Source organism: Neolamprologus brichardi, chromosome 7, assembly GCF_056152115.1.
Source record: "Neolamprologus brichardi isolate AB-2024 chromosome 7, ASM5615211v1, whole genome shotgun sequence".
Taxonomy (NCBI): Eukaryota; Metazoa; Chordata; class Actinopteri; order Cichliformes; family Cichlidae; genus Neolamprologus; species Neolamprologus brichardi.
Window position 1 is genome coordinate 10663553 of NC_142110.1, and position 15842 is coordinate 10679394.

A 15842-nucleotide genomic window follows, 5' to 3' on the forward strand; every position below is an offset into this window, starting at 1 on the left:
GTGTAGAAAATGTATAAAATACTGGTGATTTTTTTTTTCTTTGCTTGAAATCGAATTTTAGCTGGTAATCACTTCAGGGAATTTTATGTTAATTTTATTATGTGCTAAAGGGTGACGGGTCTTGCCTTCAGGCAGCAGGCTTGGACTCTTTGTAATACGTACAGAATTTTCCATTATCTTGCTGATATAACCAAGCTTCTCACTGACAGAATCATTGTTCAGCATTAATGGTGCCTCCAAAAAATTTAGTTTTCCATGCTATGTGCATCAGTGGAACCTATAACTATTCAGATTGTCATGTGTCTGCTGAAAACAAGCCAGGTGGTCAATGGCTGCTTTCGCCTAGAGTACACAACATCTTCAGGAGACAGAAACGCTCTCTACTTTTAAGATTAGGCTTAAAACTTTTATTTTTGATAAAGCATATAGTTAGGGCTGGACGCTGAATCTTCCCTTAGTTACGGTGCAATGTCTAGGCTGGTAGGGGCTTCCCATGATGCATTGAGTGTCTTTCTTTACTCATCTTTTTACTCACTATGTGTCTATACACATTAGTTGTTATTAATCTCCTTCTCCCTTGACCCCCCAGTGATCGGGACAGATGGCTGCCTCTCCCTCAACCTGGTTCTGCTGCAGATTTCTTCCTGTTAAAAGACAGTTTTTTCTTCCCACTGCCGTGCTTGCTTATAGATGTTCATATAATTGTTTGGGTTTTCTCTGTTTTCTCTGTATTATTGTCTTTACCTTACAATATAAAGCACTTGGAGGTAACTATTGTGATTTGGCGCTATATAAGTATAATAAAATGGAACTGAATCTATGAATCAAAATATTTTTTTAATTTGTGAAATTACAGAACACATCTTTGTATGTTCTTTGTCTATTTCTGTCATAAAGATAAAGGGCATTTATTATCAATTTTTCTCAAATTATCAGAATCTTCTAAAGATATTATATATCACAGTTGGTAGAGTTATCTTTTTCACCCTGATCGAATAATAATTTTCCTAATTTGTTATGAGATATTTCTCAAATTATGTCCTTCCAGCTTTTATAAAGCATGTTGCTGGCATTAAATTTAAAATTGGCATATATGCAGTGCTGGTGAGTAACGGAATACATGTATGTTACGTATTTAAAATACAAAATATGATTAACTGTATTCCGTTACAGTTACCGTTTAAAAAGGTGGTATTCAGAATAGAGTTACTTTGTTGAATTAAAGGGATTACATGGCGATCTTTTCCTGTTTCATACGTTATGTTGTCCCCTCTCTATTTGTGGTGGTTCCACGCCGGTGGAAACCCAAACGAAACACGTATTAAGAGGCTCTAATTCCTCCGTCTCAATCTCGCAGCCCATGTCACCCCTACTTGCAGCCCGCATAATGATGCGGCAAAATATTTTAAAAAGTTATATAATTTGAAGGCAATAGGCAGAGTGTTACAGGCATAGCCCTAAAGAATGTAGCCTCATGGGCAGTGTAGCCCAGTTGTAAGTAAGCTATTAACTGTAAACTGCGTTTGTGTTTTTCTCCATTGGAGCAGCCTTTCAGCGCCTCTCTCTGTCTCTCACTAACAAAGTTGACCCAGACAACAAAGTAAAGCTAGTGTCCTAACTTTTTTGGAAACAGTATGCAAGCAAACATGAAATAATAAACTTCCAGGAAAAATAAGTATGTTTATCTTCAGAAAGAACTGAACTGTAAAAACATACTATATGTCATGCAGAGGTATTTTAAAAGCTTGATTCAAGCCAATGGAAGCCCACTACCCACTCTCAAAAAAAGAAAACACGGATGTAAAAAAGACAAACCATGCAGAAGTACTCTCATACTCACCAGCAGAAAGCTTAGCTGCAGTGAGGTCTATAGCGCCATCTGAAGAGCCACTGAGGTAGTCATAGTCACTTTTAGGAACCATGGAAAACAGTCCTGCCTCTGTCAAGTTGGTTTCAGACACTGATGCTTTTATGCCATTAGTTCCTTTGATACTATACAGTCCAGCGTTATCATATTGATAGTGGTCATCTCTGTAGCCAAAACGGTTATCAGGCTGGCTTGTAACTGGAGGCTGTGTTCTGCATGATCCCGTGAATGGTAGCTTGTAAATTACATCACAGCAAACACTACGCCTTCCTGCTGTAAGGTCCATTGGGGTCCCATCATCCTCTACAACAGTGGTCACCACTCCTGGACTTGTACCAGACAATGCTACCACAGCTCTCATTGGTTTGTAGTTTGTCAGATCCATGGCCTCTGTGGCCTCTAGAGAAAGGACAGGCCCTCCATTGCTGAGAAGTGTGGGGACTGACATCAATGGCTGTTTTGCTCCAGAGGACACAAGAGCTTCAAAGGAAAGATTAATTGGTATATCTTGAGCTGTGGATGCTACAGCACTCAGCATGGGTTGGGTGCTAACAGGTCTGTATACAATCTGTGCTAAGGGCTCAAATGGTTTGTATGTTGTGAGGGATAGTGGCAATGATGTAACGGGACCTTGCAAATCAAGCGGTTTCTCTGCTGGAGTGTTTCTATATGAAGCAATAGTAGCTGTGCATGTGACAATTGTGATGCTGTCAGTGACAACAGACAGTGTGGTTGCTGGGGTAATTGCTGGACTAAGATTTACTATCTCTGGCTGTACTGCTGTAATTTGACGGCCACTAGAGTCACTTGAAAAAGACTGTCGACTTGATTCAGGTGGAGTCAGGTCCATGCCTTGCTCAGTCATCTTTATACCAACCTTCATTGTACGTAAATCAATAACATCACCAGGATATATTTTACCATTCTGTTTGGGTACAGGTTGGACTTTAGCAATGTCTGGTTGTATAGTTATTGCTACACTAGGTGGAGGGACCTGTGGAAGTCTTTCATGGACAACAGAAACAGTGGTCCTCTGTACCTCAGTGGTAACTACTTGAGTAACTAGGCTAGGAAGGCTTTCAGGTGGCTGGCCTGAAGTGGAAATTGAAGATGAATACATATGGCTCATACTAGAGACCACCTTTTCTGCTCCTCTAATCTCCTGGCTTTCAATAGACTCTTGCTGAATTTTAGTGATGGTGACTGGAGCTGCAGAAACATTCTGTGGAATGTCTTGCACTGTGGGCCGTGAGGTCCTCGCGGTGTATTCCTCAGTGGTTATTAGCTCCACAGGGTGATCATATTCTGATGAATAAGTCAATGCATGAGGTTGGCGTTCTGGAATAGATTCTCTTCTGTAGGGGAGCTGAACAGCATAACCATCATTAGAAACATCTTTTTCAGCTGGCAGGTTTACTACCTGTGCTAATTGGTATGGTTGCTGCATGGTTATGGATTCTCTTCTGGTGGCAGCAAAGGCTTCAGCTGTAACCACTTGTCTGGGCATTTCATACTCTGTAGGAATAGTAAATCTTTCAGTTGTGGCATATGTTGGCTGTACTATGGAAGATATGGATGTCCTTCTCTTATGGGTGGTTTCCTCAGTTGTCATAACTGGCATTCCAGGCCCAGCCTGAGGTTGTATCATGGATGATGATATTGAAGAAGCTATGAGATCAGCATCCTTAGTTATAATTTGTGTAGGAGGCTCAAATTGAGGTTGCAATGCCAGTGGTGGCACTGAATGTGTCATAACTGAGGATGTTATTTCTTCACAAACCTTTGGAATATATATATGAGGAGGTATATTTGGATGTGTAACTATGTGTTCAACTTCCATGATAAGAGGTGATGGTGTTTCCTCAGCAGCTGTAGGAGATATCTTCTTGTCGTCTATAGTTAATGGCATTAACTCAACAGGGGTAATTTCACTTACCACAGGTTGATGATGCGGTAATGGATGTACCATTGCTATCTCTGGTATTCTAACAGCTGCATCAGTTGTAATAACTTCTGTGAGTACATCAGACTTGGTAGGGAGGGAAACCCCTTCAGCTACAAGAAGTGGTTGCTGAGTAGGCAGATGTTCTGTCACTGCAGGCAGAACTTCTGAAGGTTGAATAGTTTGTAGAACAGGTGAGGGTTCAGAAATGGTCCAGCTATAGTTAAAACCTGTGGCCAATTGTTGATCTTTCGAATGAGTCATTGCTTCAGATACTGTAAGTGGATGTTCAACAGGGATTTGCTGAACACCTGGTATCAGTGATCTTAATGAAATTGCTTCTGCAACAACGACATCAGTAGGTACATCCTCGTCTGTATGTGGCATTTCAATTTGGGCTGCAGCTTGTGCATCAAAAACAGTTGCAGATGGTCTATCTTGGGCTACAGGTTTGTCAAAAGATACTCCAGGCTGCAATGAAGTAGAAACAACTTCAATCAGAGGCTCTGGCTGGACGGGTATGGTTGGTTTGGGAGCCTGAGGAACCAGTGCTTCAATTAAACTTTCTGATGGAACTGTTATGATCTCTGTAATTGTGGCTTGGACTGGATGAATGAGAATTTTTGGCTCTGGGGACACTGTGATGACCTCAGACAGTGTTTTAGGTTGTGACAGTGGTGGAGTCATTGATTGCTCCTGGTGCACAAATGGTTTCTTAATTGGAAAAGCCACAGTATGTGCTTGGACAGAAGTTTCCTGGGCTGATGGCAATGTTACGATATCAACTACAGGAAGCGATGACAACACTACAGATGGCATAGTGTTTGTTTTAGCTTGGACTTCAGAAACTACTACCTCAGAAGTTGTCATTTGTTCAGGGACAGCTGAAGCTACAGATATTGGAGGTGGATGCCTTACAGTAGGGACCGAGGCTCTCCTTACTGTAGCCTGTGGTGAGAATACTTCAATGGGTGCTTTCTGCTCTGATGGTGTTGTCCGTATTCCTGACACTTTTGTGGAAGGGATGGACCCTCTTCTTACAGGTGCTTGGACAGTTATGGACTCTGTTGGTGAACCAGGTTCTGATGGAAGTGTTATCACTACATAGGTTTGTAAACATTTCGCATGTCTAGGAGATACAGGTGATTTAGGAGATGTTGTACCCAATTTAGACTCCACAGGTCTTGTCAGAGTAAGTGATAGAGCCTTTGGAGGTTCTTTTGTCCTGGGGAGGGTTGCCGCTTTGGGAGCTACAGGAGGTGGCTTGACACTCTCTCCTGGTTTATGACTGAAAACCAGTCCAGCTGGAATTGATACAGGTTTAGGTGGTATGGGTGGAGGAGGCTTGGTAGTCTGACTAGGAATAGAAGCTGCAGAAGAAACTGGTGTGAAATTTGCTTTAGCAGTTGTCACTGGAGTGGGAACTGACTGCTTTGGAACAGTTGGTTTGGGTAAAGTGGATGGAGGTGTTGGACTAGAAACTGTAATGGGTACTTCTACTGTGTCTATAGCTTTAGGTGAAATGGGTGGAGCTACAACTTCCTGCACTGTTGCCACCTTAGTAGGAAGTGAAGATCTATCTGTACTGCACACATCTGAAGCAGAATGTGGGGCTACTTGGCTACCATATGGAGCAGAAGCAGTGAAAGATATTGGCCCTGTGCTAGGTATACCTTGGTTTCTGGCCTGTTCAATCAAAGCTTTGTTCTCTACACTGGGGACAATGATAACTACATGCCCCTGTCTATTTGGTGTTACTAACTGAGGTACAACTCCACCATCTGATTTCATGGCTTCCATTCTTGGTTGGATATCCACAACAACAGATTGCATTGGCTGTCCAACAGCTGTGGTTCCCATAGGTGCTGTAGTCCGAGTGGCATGCTCAACAGGTTTTACAAAAGGAACATCTTTATTAGTTTCAGGTAATGATACCGAAGTAGATCGAGGGGGAGGAGGAGGCGGGACCTTCTTTTTGACTATAGTAGTTGAAGCTGTTGCTGCTGAAGGCATCTGGGCGGTTTGAGCCAGAGGTGGGACTACCACTGGACTGACTGATGGGATGGCTGATTGTACAGGGACTGCGTGTACCACTTTAGTTTCAGCTTGAGCTGGGGTAGTAACAAGTGCTGAGACTGGTAATGGGGGATGTGTTGGTATGGGAGCTGTGGTTGAAACCAGGTCAGGCATCTGCACTATGACTGGTTCAGGACATGAAACTAGAGTGACAGAAGTGGAAAGAATGGCAGATGTTGGAGCCGAGACTGCAACAGGTCGGGCTGCTACTAGGGTTGTAGAATGAATGGAGACAACAGAAGGTTCTGGACTTGGTGCTGAGACCTGTGAAATAGCTGGAATGTTGTCAGGAACCTGAGATGGAGATGAAACCAAGTCTGGCATTTGTACCACAACAGGTGAAATGGAAGTTATGGCTTCTACTGTAGAAGTCTGAACTTGAATGGCTGTAGCTGTTTGCGCTTTGGATGGATCAGACACAACATCTGGTATTGTAACTATAACTGTAACTGGAGAAGAAGAGACTGAGTTTTCATTAGATTGTACTCCTGCATCTGTGGCAGGCAGTGGTGAGGAGATCTCTGGAGGTGATTGTGTTTTAAATGAAGCAGAAGGTGTTGGTGTAGACAGTGGAGTTGAATCCGATGAAAGAGGTGTTTGAGCCTGGAATGGAGATGAAGATGTAGCATTAGAGGCCAAACTGGAATCTGCACTAGCTGGTGAGGTTGGAGGTGACACTGGTGATACAGGAGAAGGTGTTGTAGTTAGTTCTGGAGCTGATATTGGAGTTGGAATAGGTTTTGGCTCTGGAATTTCACAGACTACACATATAGGATCCATCTCAAGAGTTTCAGACAAAGATGGGCTTATGCATGGTTCTTCTTTGGTCTCAGAGTCATCACTGGGGGTAATGTCAGAGGAAATACCAATGCCATAGTCATCTGCAAGACTGTCATCCTCTTCTTCCCCAGATGAACACTGAGTAATCCTGAGGTCTGGTATAGGGAACAATGCTTTCCTTAATGCAGGATCTTGTTGAATCATAGGCCTAACAAAACTTATAGCCCCACTAGGAGTACTAGGGACAACAGTTATGTCAGGACGCTTTGGGGGCTCAGAAGGGCGTGGAGGGGCTGGTCGCTTCTTTTTCTTTACTGACATGTCACCTAAAGTTTCAGTTTCTGTAAGAGGCATTTCAAGATTTTCAGTTGGGTATGTCTCTTCTATAGTCACTACACAAGTTTCAGCAAATGAGGGAGGGCAAGTGACCTGTGAAGCGCTTGAGGCAGAAGAGTCCATGGCATTTTGTGCCTGCTGAAATTCATGCTCTATCATCATCAACTCTCTCTTCTTTTGCATCATCTCCTCATAAACCTCCTCAGGAGACCTGAGTTTTTTGAGAGAATCAGAGCCAGTATCATTTTTGGGTTCTTCCCGAGATTCACTCATTTTAATTTCAGGTTCCTCAACTAAGGATTCATAAAGATAGTCCTCTATTGCCATCCCCCCATAGAGTGGCTCAATATCAGGTGGACTGTCTCCTGGAATAGCTTTAGTCTTCTGAATAATTTCCTCGTATGCTTCTTCTGCACTCTTTAATGATTTTGTCACACTGTCCTTTTCTATACATGGATCAGAAAGGGTGTATGGTATGACTGTTGGTGAAGGTTTACGTCCTCTCTGTACAGCTTGAGTGGCTTCTGATTCTGATTCTATACTGGCAGAATACTCAGAGCCAGATGTTCTATGAGTTTCCTTTATAACTGTGACTTCTTTCAGATCCTCTGTGGAGGAAGAATCTTTGTGTGGGGACAGTAGTTGTCCATGGGGTCCCATCTTCTCTTCCTCAGAGGAGTCTTCGATGGTAGGAAGAGGCTGAGTTGGTTGCCTGTGCTTACCTTTGCGATACTGTTTGTCCCCACTGGGTTTCCTGCGACTAGGGCTGCTATCACTATCCTCTTCCAGGGAGGAGGCTGATGTAGGTGAAGATTCTGGAGTAAAACTGGATGCTTGAACACTAGATGAACCCTTTGACACAGATTCTGTGATGCTTTCTATTTCTTCATCTGTGCTTTGTCTTTGTCTCATGACTGGAATTGCTTTCTTAAAAGTAGTTCTGGGTAATGTTTCAGGCACGCTTTGATCAGCCATGCTGTCAGTTTTTGGGACTGCTTTGTTCCTGGCTGGGCTGTCTTCATTATCTGTGCTACCTTTTCTAGAAAGTGGTTTGACTGTCACCAATGTATTATCAAGGTCAGTATCCTTTATAGCTTGTACATTCTCCAAATTCTTTTCTTTCTCATCTTCTGATACAGACATTTCTTCTTCATCACCCATACCCATTATCTGCTTGCGGATGAACTCTTCGTCTTCCACAGAGGAGTCAGCACTCTCAGTTTTGATGTCCTCACTGCTGGATGAAATATTGCTCACCTTTAGTTTCCTTCTCTGGACTTTAGGTGATGGTGAGGGTGTGAGTTCACTTTCACTGCTTTCATCCATTGCTTGGAAACTCAGGCGCCTTCTTTTAGCATTTATCTCCTCCTTTGCTGGTATAGAAGAATCTGTACCATCTTTGCTTCCACCACTCACTATTTCATCATTCAATTCATGTAATATGGGTAAAATCTGAGGTTGCTCTTCATCATGACCCTCTGGTTTGGATTTGGGCTTAGTAGCTGTTACAGGGACATCTGTAGGCACCTCCGCAGTGGAAAGAGAGTCTTTTCGTTTCTTACTGAACTCTACTTTGTCTTCATCTTCATCCTAAAAATGTGAAAAGGAAGACATATCAGTGTGTCTGTGATTACATTTCTTTAATAAATGAAGTTGACTCTTAATGCTGTGGAACCCAAGATCTGTCATGAGCTAACTTACTGCAGAAGACACACCAACAAGCTTAACAAGATTCTGTCTCCTTTTGAGTTAATCAGTGTAACCAAATGGAGCTGTAATGTACAAATTTCCATATTACTCCATATACTCATAAAAATGCCATCACTGATGTGAACAACTTTAACGTTCTTATAATTTGAAAGATGAAAGTCAAAGTTTTCAAGATTAGCAAAACAAGAGTTTGGAATCTGATGTGCTTTGAATATAAAAAAACATCTAATGTTATACAGGTAAAGTATAGCCAAGACTAAAGAACAGAGAGAAAAGCTCTTGTTGTTTAATTTTTTATCTCTTTTAGATAATCTAGATTTTTTTTCAACAAACAGGATAAACTCTTACTTTTCTTTTTGGAGAGACTGGTTGCGACTCAATGGTTGAGATGATGTTGGTAATTTTGTCAGCAGAGTCATCAGCAAATTCTTTGCTGTCAGTTACTGTGACTGCATCTCCTTCCATAACCACCTGCTGCTGTTCTTTTGACTCTGGTTGCACCATAATTTGCTGCAAAGATTTTGATGAGTCTGTCAGGATGGTGCGATCATCAGTGTCTACCACCTTAATAATCCTCTTTGCAACAGACAGGTCTTGTTTTGTCTGAGCCTCTGGAATAACTTGAGCCACTGCAACCTCTGGAGTGACAGGGGACGCAGAGACAACTGAAGCGTCAGGAACTGGAAATGAAGAAGGTTCAGCTACTCCTGCTTCAAATTCAACTTTATGAAGATCAGTTTTAGACTCTTCAGTTTTGCGTAATTTTGTCGTGCTGAAATCTGTTTTTGGTACCTCTTCTTTCTTGGTAGCATCTGTATCTAGAACGTCAATCGTTGGTGTTACCTCTGTCAAAGGTTGCTTTAAAACCTCTTCTTTGGTGGGTAAAGGTGTCGTCTCAAGCTCAATATGTGTAGACGCTGCTGTAAGCGTTGTTTCCATTTTGAGAGATGTCGATTCTACATTTGCTTTTACGGTTGAAACTGTTGGTGCTGTCTCAACAGGCACGGGGGTGGGTTGTGATTTTGTGGGTCCAGGCCTGGTCTCTGACTTCGTTGAGGTGGTTTTGGGCTCTGCCTTTGTGGTTACTGGTGTGGCCTGGGTCTCTGACTTGGCAGGTGGAGGTGAAGGTTGAGGCATTTTTCCTGAGTCTCCCAGCTGTCCTGACAAAGCCCTCTGAGTTTGGCAGTTTAAACACAGCCATTCCTTCTGTAATCAAGCAAACACAACATAATTAGGAAACACATTAAGATAAAAAGTCACAATACCAAATGAGAGATACTGTAATCAGGCTAATTATGGTCCTTATCCAAGTAATTTGTTTGTTCAAAAAGATAACTGAAGCATTATGCCAGAGTTGTAAAGTCATGAATGAATTAGTTTCTTTGTCATGCTTCACACCAGTGCTTTATCATTAGCTTCTGGACTAGTACCTGATGATATGTATATGGATGGCCCTGCATAATGATTTAAAATCTTGACTTAGAGCCTACTTAAATAAAGTATTATACCTTAAATTATTAGTAATAATTAAAATGAAACTGTCTGGAATTTATGACTAAATTAGTACTTGGTATTTAGGTGGGATGTCTCCATGTGTGTACCAAGGCCACAGAAAAACAGCGCTCTAAAACCAAACTAGCAGAACAAAGAAACTGTTGAGTAATTGTTTGGCTAGCCTATTGAGACGTTACACAAAAAAAGGATATCTATTCTGTAATATATATAACTGTGCCTAACTAATTATTAGCCCATTACCTTCACTGTTTAAGAAAGGGAATTATATCGGCTCAAATAACAACAGACTAAATCTGAGCACTGACAACACTAAACTTTGTTACATGTCAGGTGTTCATTAAAATCCTGCATTAAGATCACAGTAAATTACCCCACTGTGTGCAGAACTCAGTTTTTTTGTGCATGCATTTTTTCTGTTTTCTGTTATGATAATACAGAATCTTGTGTGTTATATGTCATTTCATCCATACACATTCAAAAAAAGAGTCCACGGTTAAAAGTAACCTGGCCAGGCTGAATTAGAACAGAAAGGTTATTTTTCATACAAAGTGGAGCTATTAAAGAAAAAGAAGGGCTTATGTAAGTTGAATCAGTATCAATCCCATTTTATAAAAGCCTCACCTCACACTTTATTTCTTTTTAAACTGCTTTCAGAAAGACAATTTGCTGAAAATAGTGCCAAATTACTTGAATGAGGCTGCTTTATGTCTTTACTGAAAGGAAAAGCAAAAACAAAGAGAAACACTGAAGAAAAACAACAATCACAAAACAACAAAAAGCAAAAATACTTGAAGAACTCAGTCGTGTGATGTCTAGACTTTTTCCTGTTAAGTACGTTTGCAAGTAATAAAAGTTCCAAATGATGTGTTTTAGACTAAGACATGATAATTCCTGATGGTTTTCACATAGACAAATATTATACTCAATACAATACAGTTTTGGATGCTGAGTAATACCATAGCACTCTAAGTGATCTAAATTCAGTAATCAGCTATCAATGCTGAAAAACAGACTTTGATTTTTAAACTTCTCAATAAAATAATATAAACATGCTCAGTACTGTTACAGTAGACCTTACATTACACACGAAACAGCAATAGAATGCTTACCTTGCAAAAAAGCTAATCTCATTTTATAAGGAATGCTATTACTTCAAAATGTACTCCTCTGAAGACATTTCCTATCACATCTAAGCTCCATTAATGGACAGCTAAAGAGGACAAAAGCCATAAGCTGCCAATACATTAAGCACTGTGTCTGTACTAGCAACCTAGCAGACCAAATCACAGCAATGCGCCTGCCTCTGCAGAGTCAGGGAGAGCTGCTCTCATATAGGACAGAGGGGGAGTTTATAACACACATATCCTGTGAAACACCACAAAGTTTTAATTGCTTCATCCATGATTTAATGTATTAGACCCATACTACATATACTGTTTAGTGTATATACATTTAGAATATCATAATTATGCTAATACAGTGGTCATATATGCATAACAATGCCCATGTAATTCGTAAACTAGTAACACAGTTACTTTGTTTTTTTCTCTTTCATTTTACTTGTGAAACTGAGCTTTTAAAATACCCCTCTTGTTTGTATATTTTGTCCCACTAAATTGTATAATTATTGCTTGTAAATTTCCAGAACTACCACTGAAGACTGATAGTGTACATCTACTGCAAATAGAGCATGCAAGGAAGTGTTTATATTCAGAAAGTGTAGGCAGCAGTAACACTGCAAGATGAATATGATGAACTGCATGAGCGTGTTTTGTTTCTAACTGAGAAATATTAATTGAAAACAAAATTACAGCCAGTGAGAACACATTAACATAATCTTTGATAAATAACGCCATAAAAAATGGGGAAAAAATGCTAGACTTAGAGGAAAATCTGATACTGATGCATTCAGTTTGCCTGACAGTGAGATGTTTTTGTTCAGTGAATCGTGATTCAGTCAGGAGGATGATAATCCTATTTGTTACCAACAGTAACAAATAATACCTCATCAGCAGAGTGCATGATGCTGATAACTGTGTTAAACACAAAATGATTTGAGTCTCAGTTTCGTGTGATCTGATGCGAGTTCAGCCTCAGTGATGTTTACCTTTGAAGTTGATCAAACACTAACTACCAGGAGGTTCATCTAAAACCCATATTTGCTGAGAACAATTCATCAAGAATACAGAATATCTGCTGAAAAACCTTTTAAGTCTAAAGGTTAGGGTTAGCGCAAGTATTCTAATATAATCCCAACATGTCCTTCCATGCTCCATATTCTTCTCTGTCTTGCTTACAAGATGTAATCACAGGTAAGGTGGAAGATGCTCTTCTTGCCTGTGCATGCTAATCAGCAATTTCATGTCACTACCAAGGGCATTCAGAGGATAAATTAATAATCATAAACTTCTGCTCTTCCTGTTTGTTTGATCATCTTGTAGACCCATTACAATATGGTCTGATGGGAGGCAGCTGATTAACTAATGTATACTAAAATGAATACAATTTTTCCTGTGTATAAATACCTGTGTCATTTGTCATTTTCAAGGAGATGAAATCGCAAGTAGTCATAAGCAATCTCAACTTTAGTTCGAAGATGGATATAAAATCAGATACATTTTACAATCATTGATTACAGATGTTTACAGTTGTAATTAGGGATGCACCGATACCGATACTGGTATCGGGTATCGGGACCGATACTGTAAAAATGTGGTATCGGTTAACTCGTAAAAGTTAACCGATACCACGAACCGATACTAACTTGTTTCATTAATCAGAGGGTGGATTGTCATTTTTGTTGTAGTTTTTTAGATTGGCCACTAGGGGGACATCCCGCGCTAAACAGGCACAGGGTTAGACGAGTGAGACTGGCGGCTCCAGATAAAAAAAAGAGAAACTGGAGGCTGCTGTAACTAGGCTAAACAAAAGCAGTGTGGACTGGAACAGCCAACTTTAACTCAGGTTTTGGAAAAGCGATGAAAAATGTCAAGAGAAAATCCACGGGCAGTTAAAATAACAGAGGCTCTGACTCATTTTATTGCTCTGGATGACCAGCCAATGCCGGTCGTGGAAAACATAGGATTGCACCATCTTCTCAGCATACTCGAGCTGCAATATGAAATTCCCAGCCCATACATCAGGGAGATAATGGTGCCAAAACTTTCTAAAGAGGTAAAGACAAGCAGTGTGCGCGTTGTCAGTCCTTGGTTTAACGGCACAGTGGACTGATGATCCACGGGCAGATGGAGAGTTCGTTCGTCAATGCCAAATACTTTCGTTATTTTGTTTGTTTGTTTATAATATGGACACTCTGCAATAATTTAAAAGTTTATTTTATTCTCAAACCTAATTTGTATTTATTTTATTCCAAACAGAAGTGTTTATTTATTATTCTGAAAGCTCGAGACAGTGCCAATAGTTCAATGATATTTAAATTACAATGTGGAGACTCTGCAATAATTTAAGAGAAGTGCTTATTTTTCACTTGAAATTTTTTTGTGGTCATTTTTATTAAGATATTATTTATTATCGGCAGAGAATAAAATAAAACCTGTCTTCCAATTCATTGCATTTGTGTGTGTGTGTGTTAGAAGTATCGGTTTTTGTACTCGGTATCGGCAAGTACTCAGATCCAAGTATCGGTATCGTATCGGTTTGAAAAAATTGGTATCGTTGCATCCCTAGTTGTAATATTTCTGATATTCTATTAGCCAGCATCAATTTATTAGTTACCCTCTGTGGATTGTCTTTAGTGAAGATAACTGCAAACTGAAATTAAAACATATTCACAACACAGAGGTTGTGACAAAGCTACTTGCTGACAATCTAATATGGTTCACGCCATCTTCAGGTAATAGTATTACACTGGTCTGAATCGTATTAATTTATCTTTTTCAACCAAAGTGATGAATGCATGTACCGACAAATTGCAGGAGGAATGTAAACAAAGCAACTCACTTTTGCATTGCGTGTTAAATGGTGGACAAGGCAGCTGTGATAAACAAGTACACCCCTCACTGCACCAGTCTAGAATCTGATAAGTCATTTAACCTCCTAATGCAAAATCTGACAGCAAGGCAGAAAAAAAAGCACTTCCGTCAACAAAAAAGGCCCTTCCCATCCCCCACTAGCGCCAGTCACTGCTTCAGAGTCGTGCATCAGAGCCACAGGGCTTGGAAAGTTGCCATCGTTCTTTTGTTTAATTAAATCTATTTTATGAGCAAAGAGCAGGAGCTTATAGCAGAGAGCTGTGGGAGAGACTGCTCCACACGATTAGCCTCTGAGCTGGATTATCAGACCTCGACAATGACAGCAGTAAGGGAAAATAGGCTCTTGACACACAGGTATGCTGCATTAAGCTAGATCTGCTGAGCTTATGAAATCATTTCCCTGTTCAAATCATTTAAACAAAAAGATAAATAAATTATATATGTCATTCAAAATGTGAGATGTTAAAATATTTTTATTGTTATGTATGTATGTTAAATAAAAACATTTACCAGATCTCTTCTGATAACTCTCAATGGATCCTCAGTACTCTTAGGTCGTGGTAGTGTTTGGGATGAAAGGTGACTGGTTCAGCAAAGACACATTAATCAAAGTGCTACAAAGACCAAAAATGTTTTAGTCTTGCATTTTTAGACGAATGAAACAATTTTTTTATATTGTTTTAATAATGAATATTATTTGTCACTTCTTAGACACGTATCATAACTTATCGTGGTGGTGCTGAAATGTATCTTAACATAGCTAGATTCAAGGACTCACTATTTCTCAGCCTTTCTTCTGTGCTTTCCTGCTGATGTGTCGGATCTAGTAAGGCTCTTATTGATTTTCTGGCAAGCACCTTTAGCAAAGGCTGTAGCTTGCTAATATACTTGGCTCCCAGCAGCCCCCACAGAGCAGGGTTTCTCATAAATCACGCCCTCTGATAATACAGAATGTTGACCTACTAATCTGTAATAACCACAGTGACTCACTCTAAAGACAATGAAATATGCCCATGCTTTTTCCATTGTGACAACTGGTGCATCAGCAAAGTTTCATTTGATGGCAGAGTGCAGTGGGGATAAAGATTGTTGTGGGGCCAGCGGTAAGAGGGTGTGCCAGCATTAGAAGGAAATGTTACAAACTAAAGCTATAAGCTACAAACACAAATAGATGAATAGAATAATATTTTTTAAAGCAATGAATAAATGCAGGCACAGAATTACTGATACAGAAACATCAGTTTTTCCAAATTCCAAATATATTTTCTATGATTCTTGTTTATAGAAAAGAATTAAAGCATCTGAACTAAAGAAGCTCTTAGAAATGACCATATATTAACATATAACCCCTAATCACTGTCAGTACAGGAGAGAGAACACATCTTGAGATGATGTGGAATTTACAAGCATTTCATTCACGTTACTTATTATTCATTTCTATATTTATATTTAGATACTTTAAGCATTAATACAATTTTTATTTATTAACTAACTCTGTAAAATGAAGTAATAACAGGTTATGTAAGTACAATTTTGAGTATTTGCTTTGTAACATAGCACCAAGGAGTTAAACTCCCTCTGTGTTTTGCAAACCAAGCCTTTCCTGTTCGGTGTTTTCATAGCT

At 39.9% G+C, this 15842-nt stretch overlaps 1 protein-coding gene across 2 annotated transcripts in view; it reads right to left on the reverse strand.

Annotated features, from left to right (window-relative positions):
• Positions 1–15842, reverse strand: part of pclob (piccolo presynaptic cytomatrix protein b) — a 63344-nt gene that overhangs the window by 23308 nt on the left and 24194 nt on the right. For both annotated transcript variants that reach the window (XM_087843076.1, XM_087843075.1), the window contains exons 13-14: positions 9060–9917; positions 1841–8591 (exon numbers count right to left, since the gene is read on the reverse strand). In XM_087843076.1, coding sequence (XP_087699202.1) covers positions 1841–8591; positions 9060–9917 — 7609 coding nt within the window. The remainder of the gene's footprint in view (positions 1–1840; positions 8592–9059; positions 9918–15842) is intronic.